At 48.9% G+C, this 14,685-nt stretch overlaps 5 protein-coding genes across 5 annotated transcripts; 2 read left to right on the top strand and 3 right to left on the bottom strand.

The window, feature by feature from the left end:
* Positions 1–2,160: 2,160 nt before the first annotated feature.
* On the bottom strand, positions 2,161–2,762 carry BCR38DRAFT_424153 (uncharacterized protein). The gene is made up of 2 exons (XM_040859633.1): positions 2,370–2,762; positions 2,161–2,287 (listed from the first exon to the last, which is right to left on the bottom strand). Exons 1-2 carry the CDS (start codon positions 2,624–2,626, stop codon positions 2,233–2,235), a joined length of 312 nt encoding a protein of 103 aa, XP_040719016.1. The 5' UTR covers positions 2,627–2,762; the 3' UTR covers positions 2,161–2,232.
* A 1,523-nt stretch (positions 2,763–4,285) lies between these two features.
* BCR38DRAFT_482214 (uncharacterized protein) lies at positions 4,286–5,057 on the bottom strand (the record flags this gene model as incomplete). Its single annotated transcript, XM_040863472.1, has 2 exons — positions 4,286–4,426; positions 4,578–5,057. The coding sequence occupies 2 exons, from the start codon at positions 5,055–5,057 to the stop codon at positions 4,286–4,288; spliced, it is 621 nt and encodes a 206-aa protein (XP_040719015.1).
* A 3,344-nt stretch (positions 5,058–8,401) lies between these two features.
* Positions 8,402–10,504, top strand: BCR38DRAFT_507913 (peptidase S8/S53 domain-containing protein; the record flags this gene model as incomplete). Its single annotated transcript, XM_040864959.1, has 5 exons — positions 8,402–8,862; positions 8,915–9,197; positions 9,249–9,485; positions 9,611–9,801; positions 9,856–10,504. 5 exons carry the CDS (start codon positions 8,402–8,404, stop codon positions 10,502–10,504), a joined length of 1,821 nt encoding a protein of 606 aa, XP_040719014.1.
* Positions 10,505–11,736: 1,232 nt separating this feature from the next.
* BCR38DRAFT_424150 (uncharacterized protein) lies at positions 11,737–12,812 on the bottom strand. Its single transcript, XM_040859632.1, has 2 exons — positions 12,095–12,812; positions 11,737–12,033 (listed from the first exon to the last, which is right to left on the bottom strand). The coding sequence occupies exon 1, from the start codon at positions 12,456–12,458 to the stop codon at positions 12,126–12,128; it is 333 nt and encodes a 110-aa protein (XP_040719013.1). The 5' UTR covers positions 12,459–12,812; the 3' UTR covers positions 11,737–12,033; positions 12,095–12,125.
* A 123-nt stretch (positions 12,813–12,935) lies between these two features.
* On the top strand, positions 12,936–14,138 carry BCR38DRAFT_424148 (thioredoxin I). Its single transcript, XM_040859631.1, has one exon. It carries the CDS (start codon positions 13,416–13,418, stop codon positions 13,788–13,790), a length of 375 nt encoding a protein of 124 aa, XP_040719012.1. The 5' UTR covers positions 12,936–13,415; the 3' UTR covers positions 13,791–14,138.
* The last annotated feature ends 547 nt before the right edge of the window (positions 14,139–14,685 follow it).

The following is a 14,685-nucleotide window of genomic DNA, read 5'->3' as shown; positions in this document are numbered from 1 at the left end:
TCTTGAGGGACTGCTACATTTTATATCAGTAAATCCATGTTCCACTACGCCCAAGGAGGCATGGGCAATGACTGTACTCCCCGGTAGCAGCCTATGGCGCGGATTATGACAGCACTAGGCTAACAGGGCAGTAAACAACAGTGACTCACCAATATCGAGATTTTGTTGGTTCTCTTGCAGCTCAGGCGCGTTGCCCATAACATGAAGTGATGGGTCGAGGTGGTCCCAGTAGTCAGTGTCGGGGTTGGGGTAGTATTCCTCTTTCTGGGGTGCCTGCTCTGGCGTGAATTGCGGCAACTCGAGGCCTGGCACCACTTCAAGCTGATGAGCATACCCTCCATCTGCTGCCTTGACCTCTGGCGCCTGATCATTATCGTAACCCGAGACGACCCAATCAAACCAGTCATGGGGGACATCCATTGCGTACTATTATCCACGTTAGCACTCAAGGACCCTGCAGTTATAAGGCGGCAACTTGCCAATGTAACAGACCTAGACCACCGCCTCCCGAGGATCGCCTGAGGATTGGCTGCGTGTTGGATCCCTTGATGATTAGTGTTGTTGTCCGAGGAGACAGGAAGACCTAGATGTAGGGTTAAGGAGTGAATGTCACGATCGCCTCGTAGTACTTGTTGGTGTTCTGGTTATTCAGGAAAAAAATGACTTGAATGCAAAGCTTGAGATACTGCACAGTGAGTGGTAAGTGACCGAGGTAATGCTTCGACTTCCTCACCATACTCGTCGAGTCCGCAGATTTTTGAGGCTGCGAATATCTTATAGGTTGCAATCGTGAAAGGTGCAATTGCCTCAGCAGCGCGACTTGACCGAGCGCCTCGAGTCGCTTCCAACACACGCCAAATCTGTCTTAGGTTCGACTTGATCATACCTTGACTTAATCAAAGCATTTTCGGCGTCATTGAAAATGTCTCAATGCCTTTTCTTTCTAAGGGTTTTCGAGCCTGTCTTGGACTCTTCCTGGTCGCTCATCTTCCAGAAACACCCCGACCGCGCCATTGCCCCTTTTTTCAAGACACTCACAGAGCACTCAACATACAAAACTGAAACTACCAAAGAAAACTTCATTTCCACTGCTGAAAACTACCCAGGAGGATAATGGAGGAAAATGAGTAGGAGAAAGAGAGGGCCAGCCGCCATCACCACCGTTGTATGGCTATCCAAGATGAGGACGGAGATCAATAACATCGACCTCTGTGCTTGTTACAATGGCAAGGCGCAGCTATAAAAAGGCACTCGTAACGCATCTTGAGCCTAGCCAGGTGCTTCGGTAAGGATTCCGTGCGAACTCCGTGGGTTGGCTGGTATGTCCATGTGGGAACAGGCGTGCTATTGGATGATGGGCTGGGTGAGGCCAGTATTTTGGTTTCGATATTCAGCTAATGGAACTAGGTGGCTCATGTGGGAATCTGCGAAGCTGTTCTCGCATTTGGATGTTAGAATTGGGCACAAGGGTTTGCACACTCCCTGCGGCAGTCAGTAGCGTCACCCAACGCCAAATGGCAACCTAGCCGATGCGCAGGCTGATACCAGGGGCGCAGCAAAAAGTTAGGTCCAGTAATTCGCCCTTTCATCCAAGCACACGTCTTGCGGTCCATACTTTGTTGGATACCAAACCTGTACATCAAGGCTTGGTGCCATGATGCCGGGATGGACTTCTGTGGGCGACTTCAGGCTGGCGGGCTCGCTCGATTCATCTCCAAGGAAGGTGACGTCCAACCGACCCTGCAATGACACGCAAATAGAAGGAAATGGGGTCAAATAGAATGCAAGTCATGGTATCTTGGCAACGTGTCTGAACCCCGACAAAGAAAGACCAACGCGCAGCCAGGAGCGCGTGAGGGAGGAACAGAACAAGTCGATAATTCTCAATTGCCCTGGCTCAGAATCCCATGGTAGGGTTTGTTCTTGCACAACAAGGCATCTTGAAGGCATTATGCCAGTGCCGTGAAGAAGTCGACAGAAAAGTCGGTCGCGATCCATCATGACAATGCCTGTTCAAATTGCATTCTTTTGAGGGGAAACCAGGCCACAAGGTATCAACTTTCGTCGCGTCGTGAGAGCCTCAGGCATTAATCCAGCTTGAGCAGCAATAAAAGCGGAGCAAACCTACCTATGATCGCAACTGCCACACGATCCATGATACACCCATCCGCCAAATCAAGCAAAGTAGAAGATCAAAATTATCCAGATTCCATTACCTTCTCAAGTATGAAATCACCACCAAGGAGCAAACAACCGTTCTAAACTATCAAAGTTGACAGAAAAATGGGTACTACACGTCCATAATGCGTCGGCATACCTGCAGCTACGGAAGCTTCCCAACCAGAATTACGTGCTAACACTCCTTTTAGGAGACGACGAAACACGAACTTGATAAATATGGATGGATAAAGCAAAGTTCATAAATTTTACCTAGTGTTTTTCCTGTGCCCCTTTTTTTCCTTTTCCCTTTATACGATATCGATCTCCTGGGGCAAGTTGCCGGTAAGACTTGACGATACTTGAGAATACGGCAATACAATACGTATGGCCGTAACTTTCTGAATATGGGCGCTTTTGCCACTAGAACGAAGCAACATATTGTTAATACTTCGTAGAGCTTCGCCATGTCTTCAGCTTTGAATACTATGGATGCAAGAGCCAGAGGCAAATAGTACACCAATCTATTTTTCCTTTCGAGGAAAGCAGACGATACAAACACTCGTGCTCATAATATGACTTCAAAGTACGTTCTCTAAGGCGATGCATGTTGTTTACGGCAATGTTTTCTGTGGCACCTTTACATGCAAGGTTTAGTTTCATATATGGTTCCAAGTTGCACAGACTCGGAGATACAACTGAGGCAATGCAGACAGGTCATCAAGTCCGATGACACCCATAAGATTCGGTCGAGTATATTTGAATCAGAAACGTTGGGCGCATGGCATTTTTCGAGGCATTGTTTGGAAGCGCCAAACGTATAAACAACCAGATTTTACAATTGACCCATTAATTGACCCATTAATTGACCCATTGGTAAGAGTGTAACTTGGACCGGGGATTTCATTGATCCTTCTCTATTCTTTCTTCTACCACCACACTGCAACTATGTTCAAGAAGAGGAAAGTCAAAAATCACGAAATACCTAGGGAATCATTGGCGTGCAATGCTTTTTGGAAGAGAATAGCACGCAAGTCTACGCCTAGGTTCCAATAACCCTGATCCACTAACGATTACTTCAGTTGTGCCGCGACAGACGGCAAGTCAAGCTGCATGTCGTAACTCAGAATTTTACCATGATCTTCAATCCCATCCCAATACCATACATGCTCTGCTCCTGATATACCCCATACCGAATGTTAGCAACTTGCAGTTGCCCCCCAGTGCTTAAAGGAGTCAAGAGTTTGAGCAAGAATCAGGCAGAGTGGTCGTGGTCCATGAGGATGGTGCGGTAAGGGGTGCCTGGACGCCCTGGATTGAGGGCAAGGAGATGCTGTCCGGTGGAGGCATGGGTGAAATTTATCGAGGGGAGCACTCTCAGGCGACTGTTGATTGTGGACAGCGTACTGGGACATCCAGTGGGACGGTCACGTCATCGACAGTCACAGCGATACCATCTCAGTTCTCATTGCTGAAGTTATCGAGAACTGCTCGCTTGCGATTAGCATGCAAAATTGAGATAATTGTTTTCATTGTTGGGAAGATCCATTCGCATGGGAATCGGGGCCGAGCAGCTAGCGATAGCTGACTACTCAGTAGTGGGTTTCGTGATGCCAGACTCAAAGCTGGTGTGAGTAAGGCTAGTATCAGCGGTAGCTGTTGTATTCGCGACAGGCTCAAACACTCGGTAGAAGTGATGGTGGTTCCATATTTGGCATAGCTACCTCTGAATATTTGTTAAGCAGGCTGATTTAGAAGAAGATATCCCGTCATGCCTAGCAAATTTAGATCAAGCCTTTCTGGTTAATGTGAGATCCCGATGTAAAATCCGATGGCACCAGCGTTCAATCTGATGCTTCTATGTGGGATTCTGGAGTATGAATGGGCAACATGTCCGCAGCAGGTAGGGCAGCTCCACCAGAAGATTGACAATTATTTACCCATTTCAAGCGTGGAGCTTGTTCAGTAGGAGCATCTGATTATTTAGAGGCTATCAGCTGTTTCATGTCTATGTCCACTAAAAGGGGCTGACTATGGCCACTAGAGTCACCGCCCCCAATCGTGGACCTAGTAGGAAATATCATGCTTTACCCCCTGAGTTGTTTCCCTATGCCAGATCACTCAAAGACTAGGCGATGGACACATCAATGATACCCCATTTAGTGAATGTAGTTTTGACTCCACCATTTGTGTCCGTCGTCCAGCAGTTCATGGTTCCCAGAGCAGCGACCCTGTCATCCTTCACCTTTGTCGCAATTGCATCCTGCACCTAGTCGGAATTACAAGTCAGCAATTATCACTATGTACGATAGTCACTGGAGACACTGAATATAGTCCCAAAAATGCAGACATATTTCGAAAAGTAAATAAACAGATGTTTGAAGGGACAGAAAGAGAAAACACGAGTCACAGTCACTTACTAAGTCTGCCACATCAGTGTTGCCGACAATGATTCCGTATTCTGGAATATCGTCTCGGTTGCAGCCGATGACGAACTTGCACCTTCCCGAAACCAGCAGCGTGGTCATTGATCTAGCCGCTAGGTCATGCTTGTAGGCCCGCCAGTAGACCATGTTGTCCCGAGCCCACTGGCCAATGCTGTTGCAGTCGGCGACAGGCGGCCAGGTCGGGTCGGAGTCATTGGTCCATGTGGTATCGCCGCACATGTCATTGTCTTGGTCGGTAGTGATTGGTGTCTCGGTGGCGCGGGGAGCTACACCAGTAGTCGCGGTTTCCTGATATTTGCCGTCGACTCGAAGACGATTATTGACCATGATGGTGGTGGTTTGGCCGTCGAAGAGAGTGTATTCGTGGCAGGTCATTCCTGCGGTGGGAACCATATCTGCGCAGGTGTTTGCGAGGGCGGCCAGAGGCCAGAGAAGAAAGATGATCATCTTCATTGTGGGTGATTGGTGTTGTTTCCGACAAGTGGAGGCCAAGAATAAAAACCGAGATTGGGCGTGAGATGGGGAGTGTAAGAGCACCCATGGTGGTTGAAATAGGAAAGGACCTGCTTAAAAGTAAGGCAATTCAGTGAACAGCCAACATCATGTCAAAGTGTACTGAATTCACTTGCCAACCAACAATCTACTCGTATTATCCTGTTACAGAATGCTCTCCAACAGTTACAGATTCATAAGTCCATGGGCATAGCAAGAAATACCATGATACCGTAATGCAAACATTCGTCATGCGATTCCATCCCTGGCGTGTGATGTCGGCTCGACATCTAAGCGATGCTTCTTGCAACAAAAGTGACCTGTCCCCCAGCATGCACGTCACAATTCTGCTCTTACATTTCCATCCATGGTATTTTTGTCTGGATGAGAACACTGAGTGAGAAGTCAGTACCTTACTGACCTTAACTTCACTTCAACACCATGTGCACAGGATATCGCAAGTTGTTGCGTGGACCCGGTCATGCCCGGGCCACTGCTGCGATAGTTAGCCCTGCCTTCCACTGTGGCTTCCTGGTTTCTTCCTTCCAGCACCACCGCCGCCAACATGTGCTGTATTGCCTACATGCGGGCAATACAGGCAAGAGAGTTGTATTGATGATGATGATGAGGGTACTAACGCCCAGGAATCTGCAGCTACGGAAGGGCTATCTATGATCAGAGCATTTGCGTATAGTCCCAGAGGAACGCAGACATGAAAGAATGCAGGCAATTTCTCAGACGTCTTATTACTCGGTAGCAATCAGGAAGGATATAATAGGTTCTTCTTCGAAATTGCCTTATACACCTGCGGCATCGTAGGATGCATTGTGAAACAGCAATAAAGTTGACATGATGGTAAATTGTGACGACCACGACCTGGAGTATCCAATGGCACTAGACCAAAAAAAGCCTCTATTGATTTGCTTGTGGGTGATGATGAAATTAGGGGAGTCGTTTGGGACTTCAGAAGTATAATATGATGTCTTCGAGCATCACTTACTAAAGCGACCTTATGTTCATGTGTTCGAAGGACGGTACCCACAACAAATCGGGCGGCTCCAAAGAAATCATTACATTAAATAACCGTACCGATCCACCCAAATCATTGACATGTGCCCACATGCATGGAGGGTGGGAATAGATCTAGATCTCCCACCCGAATATCCGGTTTAGGCAAGATGACAGACATTGCGACCCGTGGGCCCTGGACGACTTCGGTTCCACCTGCTCAAGTGAACGAGGTTGCACAGAAAATCTTGTAAATTCGTGCTTGGTTCCTACAAAGCTCTAGTTGAAAGTTGCTCCGGTGGTTTCTCTATATTGCTTGATATTCGGTCTTTGTATCAGCCAATATGTAAAGTGAGGCTCTGAGAGCATCTCAATTAAACCTACATAGCTTGGTCAATTACCATTGCCAAAGAAGAGTAAGATTGAAAGGGTAACAAGCATCTTACAATGTGCACGTTAGTGTTACCAGACCAAGACAACGGCTATCTGCTGTATGGGTGGAGAAACTATGTCAGACCAGCCATTCACTCCTAAATTCTACAAATACTGCTGTGAATCAATGCTTGCGAGGTCGAATATGGTCACATTAAAGGTGAGGAGGCATCGATAAACTGAAAGTACCTAGGATTTATTCTACCATACTTGAAAGCCACATATTGCACGACAAGAATTGTCAGGAATGTATCCCACGTTAATGCTTGTTCGCCTCGGTAGCACAGCATCAGGATTCGACATCTGCCTCTGTGGCCCACTTTAACAAAGTCTCCTTCGCACTGCGAAAACCAAAAGTCAACCAGGTGCTTCGAATGCTTCTTGTAAATGCGTACATGGAGTTTTATGGCGATCTGGGTCACAAGGTCCACCCATTATTAGCCCATGCTTCATCCTTTCCCCCCCGCAAGGTCTCAGACAAAGAGTGAAAGGATCTTGCCTCTTTAGACTTCAGAGCTAACCTCATCTACACGAAACAAGTATAACAAAGCAACTACTGGGTCAATGACCATGTCAAGCTGTGGACAAAAAGAATGGCTCGGGGGCCCGCGCCTCAATGCACTGTAGTAGTCATCAATACCCGTAATTTACAAGGCAATTGCATACAAAAACAGTCAATGAATACTAGCCAGTTAATTTGAACATTAGCCTTCAGTACATCGCGGCACCTATGAGGCAAGAGATTTGACCAATTGAGCGTTCAATATCCTTGGCAACGCAGACTCGCTGCATCGAGCGTGCTGCTGACTTGTTAGGCGTATATCAGTGCTTATGGGCTTCGGGTAGCTCTGGCGTGGAGATAGTAATAAGCGACGTTGGAATGAGAATACCGTTTTCTTACGGTCAATTGGCTGGGTGAGGAAACCCCCGCGCCATCTTCTTTTATCTACAGCGTGCATGTCCTAGGTCAGCGATGACTGAAGGTACGATTCCTGTCACGGTTTTGACCTGTTCAGGAAGGAGGCTGGCGGAGGCAATTACAACTAGCATTTATGATCAGCTCGTCCTTAGATCATGAATCATAACTTCATACATTCATCAATCCTGCAGCTGCCCCTGCCGTGGAGCAAGCTCCGTGTCGCTTGCAGAACCCACAAGGCGCTGTCCCCACCAATGTGGGGTTGCTCGGCTGCTAAGGCGCAGGGGGTATTGGACCAAAACGGCAGTTCGCTGGCAAACACCGGCATGCCATAGGCCGGGTAACCACAAGCCTTGACAGGGGCTCACCGTTGGGCTTCCCTATCAAGCCTCAGTAACTCAAATGCTAATTGCCGTTCCAAGCCTACCTTCCCTGTTATCAGTTGACTCTGCGTTCGCAACTCAAGTCGCACGGTATGCATATTTCCAGCCTTTCATCTCACCTTTGGACACTTGCCCTCCAAGTGGCAGGCCGTTTGTCCGATGATCCATCGCTGCGGTTGCCGTGTAAATTGCTCCGGTTGTCGTTTCCCTCCGATCGTGTCTCTTGCCAAGGACACAGCGCCCTCCTTCAATCTGTCACTCCTTCTAGAAGAGGAGACACCGATGTGGAACCGTTCCGAGCTCCAAGAAGCAGTTAATGCTACCCTGGACTTAGCACACCGCGATTGTGCGAGACATCATTTAGAAAAGGCCGGGTGTTATGGTCGTATATGCGTGATGTTATCTTGATCCATTTGCATGCAGAGTGCCGTATATCCATAAAGAAGGCCCTGCATCATCCGTAGAGCGTAACTCTGAGACAGGTACTTAAGCTTCACGGGCTCCCTTACCATGTCGAGTAGCTGCCGTCATCCTTCGCTCTCCGAATCGCAGCCTCGACCACAATGGCGCACCTATCACTTCTGAGCGCAGCTTTTTTGCTGCTCCAATCAGTCGCTTCCGCCAAGCATGTCGTCGTTGAGTCTTTACCCAAGACTCCCGCCGGGTGGAACAGAGTAAGAGATGCGGACCCTGGCCAGCACATCCAGCTCCGCATCGCTCTTGAGCAGCCAAATCTGGCTGTTTTCGAAAAGACGCTGTACGACGTCTCTTCGCCTCAGAACCCTCTGTACGGTCGCCATCTTTCACGAGAGGAGGTCCGAGACTTGGTCAAGCCGACCGAAGAGTCCACCTCTGCTGTTCTTGAGTGGCTCGAGTCCGCGGGCACACCATCTGCCAACATCGAGGATGCCGGGGACTGGATCAACTTCAACACGACTGTAGCAAAAGCCGAGATTTTGCTGAATGCCGACTTTGGCATCTACAACCATGTCGGCACCACCACCGAGAGACTCCGCACTCTAAGGTTTGTCCAATCCGCTGCTCCCAACTCAGCGCGAGAGGCTCACAGAAAATAGCTATTCGGTGCCGGCTGATGTCAAGTCCCACATCACCTTGATCCAGCCCACTACGCGGTTTGGCCAGATGAAGGCACAGGCAGACCAGGTCTTTGAGGTTATTGAGACAGGCGATGCTGCTGTCAATTCACTCAAGGTCGCTGCAGACGTGCCTGGGACAGAGCTGGACGCGTCCTGTAACTCGACCGTTACCCCGGAATGCTTGAGGGCTCTTTACAAGATCGGAAACTACCGGGCGGATCCAAGCGTGGATTCTATTCTCGGAATTAGTGGTTTCCTTGAGGTAAGTGCTTCCGAACCACTTGTTTCTAGTCACCTGTCCTAATAGGATTAGCAATATGCTAAACACGATGCGCTTGACTCGTTCCTTGAGAAGTTTGCACCATACGCGCTGGCCCAGAACTTCACTACGGTTCTCGTCAACGGTGGCATAGACAACCAAATAGACACTGTTGACAGCGATGTTGAGGCCAATCTCGACATACAATACGCCGCTTCCCTAGGATTCGAGACTAATGTTCGCTACTATTCCACTGGCGGTCGCGGAATTTTGGTCCCCGATCTGGAGTACGTGACACCTCCCTCCATTATTATTCTACTTAACTATACTAATTCCAAATAGCCAACCGGATCCAAATGACGTATGCACAATATGGCACTGCCAACAATGAGTCCTTGATCGCTGACAAACCACAGGTCTCCAATGAGCCCTATCTGGAATTTGTGACGTATCTGACCAACCTCGCTGATGAGGAACTCCCCGCGACGCTCACCACCTCATACGGCGAGAATGAGCAGTCTGTGCCCAAGACATATGCCGAGAAAGTCTGCCAGATGTTCGGTCAACTGGGAGCTCGAGGTGTTTCCGTTATCTTCAGTTCTGGAGAGTAAGTTTGAAGCGTGGACTTGGGATGGACTTTGTGGCTAACGATCCTTTGCAGTACTGGCCCAGGTAGTGCTTGTCAGACCAACGATGGCACGAATAGAACACGCCTTCTCCCGATTTTCCCAGGTGCCTGCCCCTACGTGACCTCGGTAGGTGGCACTGTGGGTGTTCAGCCTGAAAGAGCCGTTTCTTTCTCCTCTGGTGGCTTCAGTGACGTCTTCCCCCGCCCAGAATACCAAGACGCAGTCGTTTCAGCATACGTCGAAAGCATCGGCACCACCTTCGCTGGCTTGTACAACCCAGATGGTCGCGGTTTCCCAGATGTTGCTACGCAAGGCCGTGGGTTCCAAGTCATCACGCAGGGTAGGACTATAAGTGTCGGTGGTACTTCTGCATCGGCGCCTACGTTCGCAGGAATCGTAAGCCTGTTGAATAACGCAAGAATCCGTGATGGACAACCCGCTCTCGGCTTCTTGAACCCATGGCTCTATAACGATGCGAGTTCTGGCTTCACGGATATCGTTGATGGAGGAAGCCAGGGATGCTCGGGTCGCGACATTTACAGCGGACTGCCGACCCCTTACGTGCCGGGTGCTGGGTGGAATGCGACTGAGGGCTGGGATCCGGTGACTGGTCTGGGTACGCCACTTTTCGACAAGCTGCTCGCAATTTCGGGGGGCTCATTGCTCACAATTGGAAGCTAAGGATCTTGAAATGTTCTTAATGATAAATAGCGCACCATACTACGCATTCTAAGCTTCTGGTTGCTAGCATTAAACCGATTTGTACATGACAATTGCCATTCTCAATACTCCTGAACTTCGTACTTGGTGCAAACCGGGACGGCTCATGTGATACAACATCATATCTGACCGCACGCAATTGCTCTTATTAGGTAACAAACCTTCTGCACCGTGTATCTGCATGTGCGAGTTGTAACGTAGCCCAGTGATGAATGCGTGACGCTTCCGCATGTCGACTAGGTTCGTCCGAAATTTGTAGCTTTGAACAATTATTCCACATATCTACCCACCTCTCGAGAAACCGAATGCATCTGATTTTAAACTCTTCCTTCTACAAGCGTCAAGACTCTGCAGCCTCATACCCAGCCGCATCCAAGTGAGCGAGACTACCCCCGAGCTTACCCCTCGATCGCAAAAGTCTGTCCTAGATCCAGCACGAAGAGGGCCTTATAGGGCAATCTAGAAGCAATGAATTCAGGTGGCTGTAAACAGACTACAATTAACCCCATTAACCCTTTATTTTCTTTTTGCACACCCGTAGCTCTCTTGCGGTTTTGGTGTGGCCTTTGTGTAAGGGCTTTCATTGCATTTGCATGCTCGTCTGATCTCACATATTCCACTGATGTCAGTTCCCACCTCGAGGGCTCGTTATATTGCTTGCTACGAAAATACAAAAAGTAAGATGAGGCCTTACTCGTATTGAGGTGCAATTGAACAAGAAATTGAAAAGAGGAAAAAGAACAGAGAAAGTAAAGTCGCATCACTGGTCGCGTACTTGGCTTTGGTCTGGCGACTACCCCGGAGTCGTAATTTCTGTTTCTGCTCTGGCGAAGGGGGGACATAGAGATTTATAGATAAATGTTCCCGTTACAACGTTCCTAAAACATGAGAGATGTCATATCAAGGAGCGTGTGGAGTTTACTGTGTGAGCACCTGTGCCCTGAAGATCATGGTTGGCCTCCAAACTAGCGTATCGTATGGATGACCCGGATATTATGTGGAAACCCCCCTGTTCCAGTCGAATAGGAAGCAATGCGATGTTCTATCGCCAGATATCCTCATTATCCATGCTCGTAAAGACTGACGCCAAGGATGATAAAAGATGTAGCGAATATTTACGAGCGAAACAGACTTACCGTACTCTAAATGATATAAGGACCAATACTAACCACGTGCATGGTTACATCTTAAAGGCTACTAACATTTATTTACAGTATGCCCGGTAGAATAGTATCGGCAAAGCTAATTCACTTTGCTTATCCACTGTACGAAACAATGCTATATTTCACGTATCACGTCCTCAGCCGTTAAAGGAAAGGAGTCATTGCGTTCGCTGCATCACCAAAGGTAGTGATGGAGAGCTCTCGATTAACAAATGTGCCGAGTTACCCCAAGTGTGTCAGTTCAAGACGCTGGCAGCCACCCCGAGTGTAGTCCTTCAGTAACTGGCCACGTCAGTTCATGCAAGCCCCGTTGACGCCTTCTAAAATCTGCAATCTCACATTTAGCACAGCGTCGACCTTCTCATTCCTCCCCGAGAAGTAGTCCAACCTTTCATCTTGAGTGAGGAAACGCTCTCTACTTAGTTGCTTTCGCTCAGGTTCAACACAAAAAGCCGCAATGTTGGTAAATGTGCCGCGACTGATAGCCAGCCCTTGACGCCGATGAAACAGTGCGACTCTTCAATAAAGACTTGGCCGACTGTGGCGCGCACCTTATCCTCTAGCACCTTGCCGCGAAGGCGAGTATGCCAGCGTAATAATAGGTGGTCGGAAGTCCTGGCCCTGCACGATTTTGCGACATAAAGAGTTGACACTAGCTCTATCCCTGGGCGCCGAGTGGTTGAGCAGGCTAGTAATTTGCCGATGGGCCCAGAGCCAATAACGGCGATGCAAATTTTTGGTGTCAGGCTCATCGTAGCTGGCCCTCGTATGTCGGATATTCTGCAGGGTGTAATATAGTTGTGAGAACCCCTTGTGAGCTGGAGCTTCCGGACAATTTCATGACCTCATCAAAGCGGGCACTGCAGCGATCACAAGTCGTTCTGGACCTGGACCTGGACCTGGATCCCGGATCGAATGTGGGCAAGCTCGTTGTTGTGTGGGCAATGTGCTCCATTGAGAATCCTTACAAGGAAAAGGGCTCGCTCATTAGTGCATGTGTAGACCAGCCATCGGACCCCGAGTATTAGAGGCTATATTGGTGCTACGAAGGCGCGTGGGGAAGAATCGCCCAACACTCTAGGTTTAGGTAACTTACACCCCTCTATATCTGAAGCCACACTTACTCACACCAGCTCAGCATTTCCCTCGCCACTAAGTAGGGATCGCTACTTTTATTATCTAAATCAAGGCAGTTGAAGATACTTCAATTTACTTCAGGGTACGCAAGTGGTACACTTTGCACAGTGCCTATTGCCAAGAGCAGCTGCGCACCTTCTATAATCCCTGCAATTGCACATTAGCAGGTACTTCCTTGACCCAAGACATCCGCCCACCACTAAAGTATCTTCCATCATGGAGTCCACTGCTTGCGAATTACAAAGCATGATCTAGGCAGACCTAGAGTTTTCCACCCGCTGACCAGAGGCAAAGTAATTGAGCATCGCAATTAAAACAAAATGCACTGGTTATAAATATGCAAAGCTTCAACATCAAGTCCAAACTCTACTCGATTTATTCGAGATAAGCAGATCGAGAAACAGCACTTCACTGTCGTAGTCAAGCAAGCGATAAAGCCTGATCCACTTAGCGGAATTAACTCCGATTTTTGCAACCTCAACATTGAACTACACAACAAACGCTCCAAACCGATAACCATCGCAAACTCGGCATCGACCTATACCTCCGTAGCGCGAACGTAATCTCATACCATGTCAAAACTCGTCCATATCACCTCGCCTGACGAGTTCTCCAAGCTCCTCTCGTCGACCATGTACGTGGTGACGGACTTCTACGCAGACTGGTGCGGGCCCTGCAAGCAGATTGCGCCGCTGTACGAGCAGATGGCGAGCACATTCTCGATCCCCAACTACCTGGCCTTCGCCAAGGTCAACGTCGACCACGTGCAGCCCGTCGCGCAACAGTACAGGATCACCGCTATGCCGACCTTTATGTTCTTCAAGAGCGGGAAACAAGTCGCAGTGAATGGGTCTGCGGCAATTCTCGGCGGTGATGTGAGGAGTTTGCAAGGCGCGGCGGAGAAGTTGGGGAGGTTGGCCAAAGAGAAGAGAGATGCGGGGGTGTGAAGAAAAGATGCGAGGACATGACACCTGAGGGAGAGGAGACAGCAGGCGGTGGAAGAGAAGATCGTGTTCGAGGCTGGATATAGAGGGCCTGTAGGCACAATGGACGGCCATGGTCATTGGCAGCTGTGGGGCCAACAGATGAGCTCTGGATTTCCTGATGCCGCTGTGAAACGGTCCGTACCACCAAGATATCGGCACGCGACAGGTCCGACGGGGTGCAGGTATGTTCTGGATCTGTTCATGCAGCGGAGATGAGAACTAGAAGGGGAGATTTCCATCCTAAAGCTGCATACCCGTTATACCCTAACCAAGTTAAAATAATAATAATTCAACAACTCATGCAACTCGTGTATCAATGGCTTCCTCGCTTCCCATCAAAGTTCATCGACAGCATCTGTCATCAGTTGCAATTTGCATGCTGGCTTGCAGAAGGGGAGGCTTCGTTATCGGACTGGCTTGACGGAGCGGGAACCGAGTGCCGAAGAGGGAAATCGTGTCTAATTGCTATATAAGCTTTTTGTAGCATTGTTCAAATGCCAATGGTGAATATAGGAAAGGTTGGAATTATGGCGGCTACGTTTCGCAGACGGGATCAGGGCCTGAAATCTCGGCCAGTACACAATTACTGTTACAACCAGTGCCAGAGCCTATGAAGCTATTGAGTGGAACACCTTGACCTACATGACAGGAAGCGGTGTATACACCATTGGCGGGTATCGCCAACAGTATACCGATCTCTCTATTGAAACCAAGATTGGAATCTGCGTGGGCGTTGGTTTGGGCGTAAGCGTGCTCATTATACTCGAAGCCTTTGTAGTGTACTTTTTCCGGCACCCCCAACGGTCCTGGAACACCCGAGATGACGAACTCACCGCGGCGGCAGGGGCAACCGCCT

The sequence above is a fragment of the Pseudomassariella vexata genome (assembly GCF_002105095.1).
Source record: "Pseudomassariella vexata strain CBS 129021 chromosome Unknown BCR38scaffold_3, whole genome shotgun sequence".
Lineage (NCBI taxonomy): Eukaryota > Fungi > Ascomycota > Sordariomycetes > Amphisphaeriales > Pseudomassariaceae > Pseudomassariella > Pseudomassariella vexata.
This window is presented reverse-complemented; position numbering and strand designations above follow the sequence as displayed.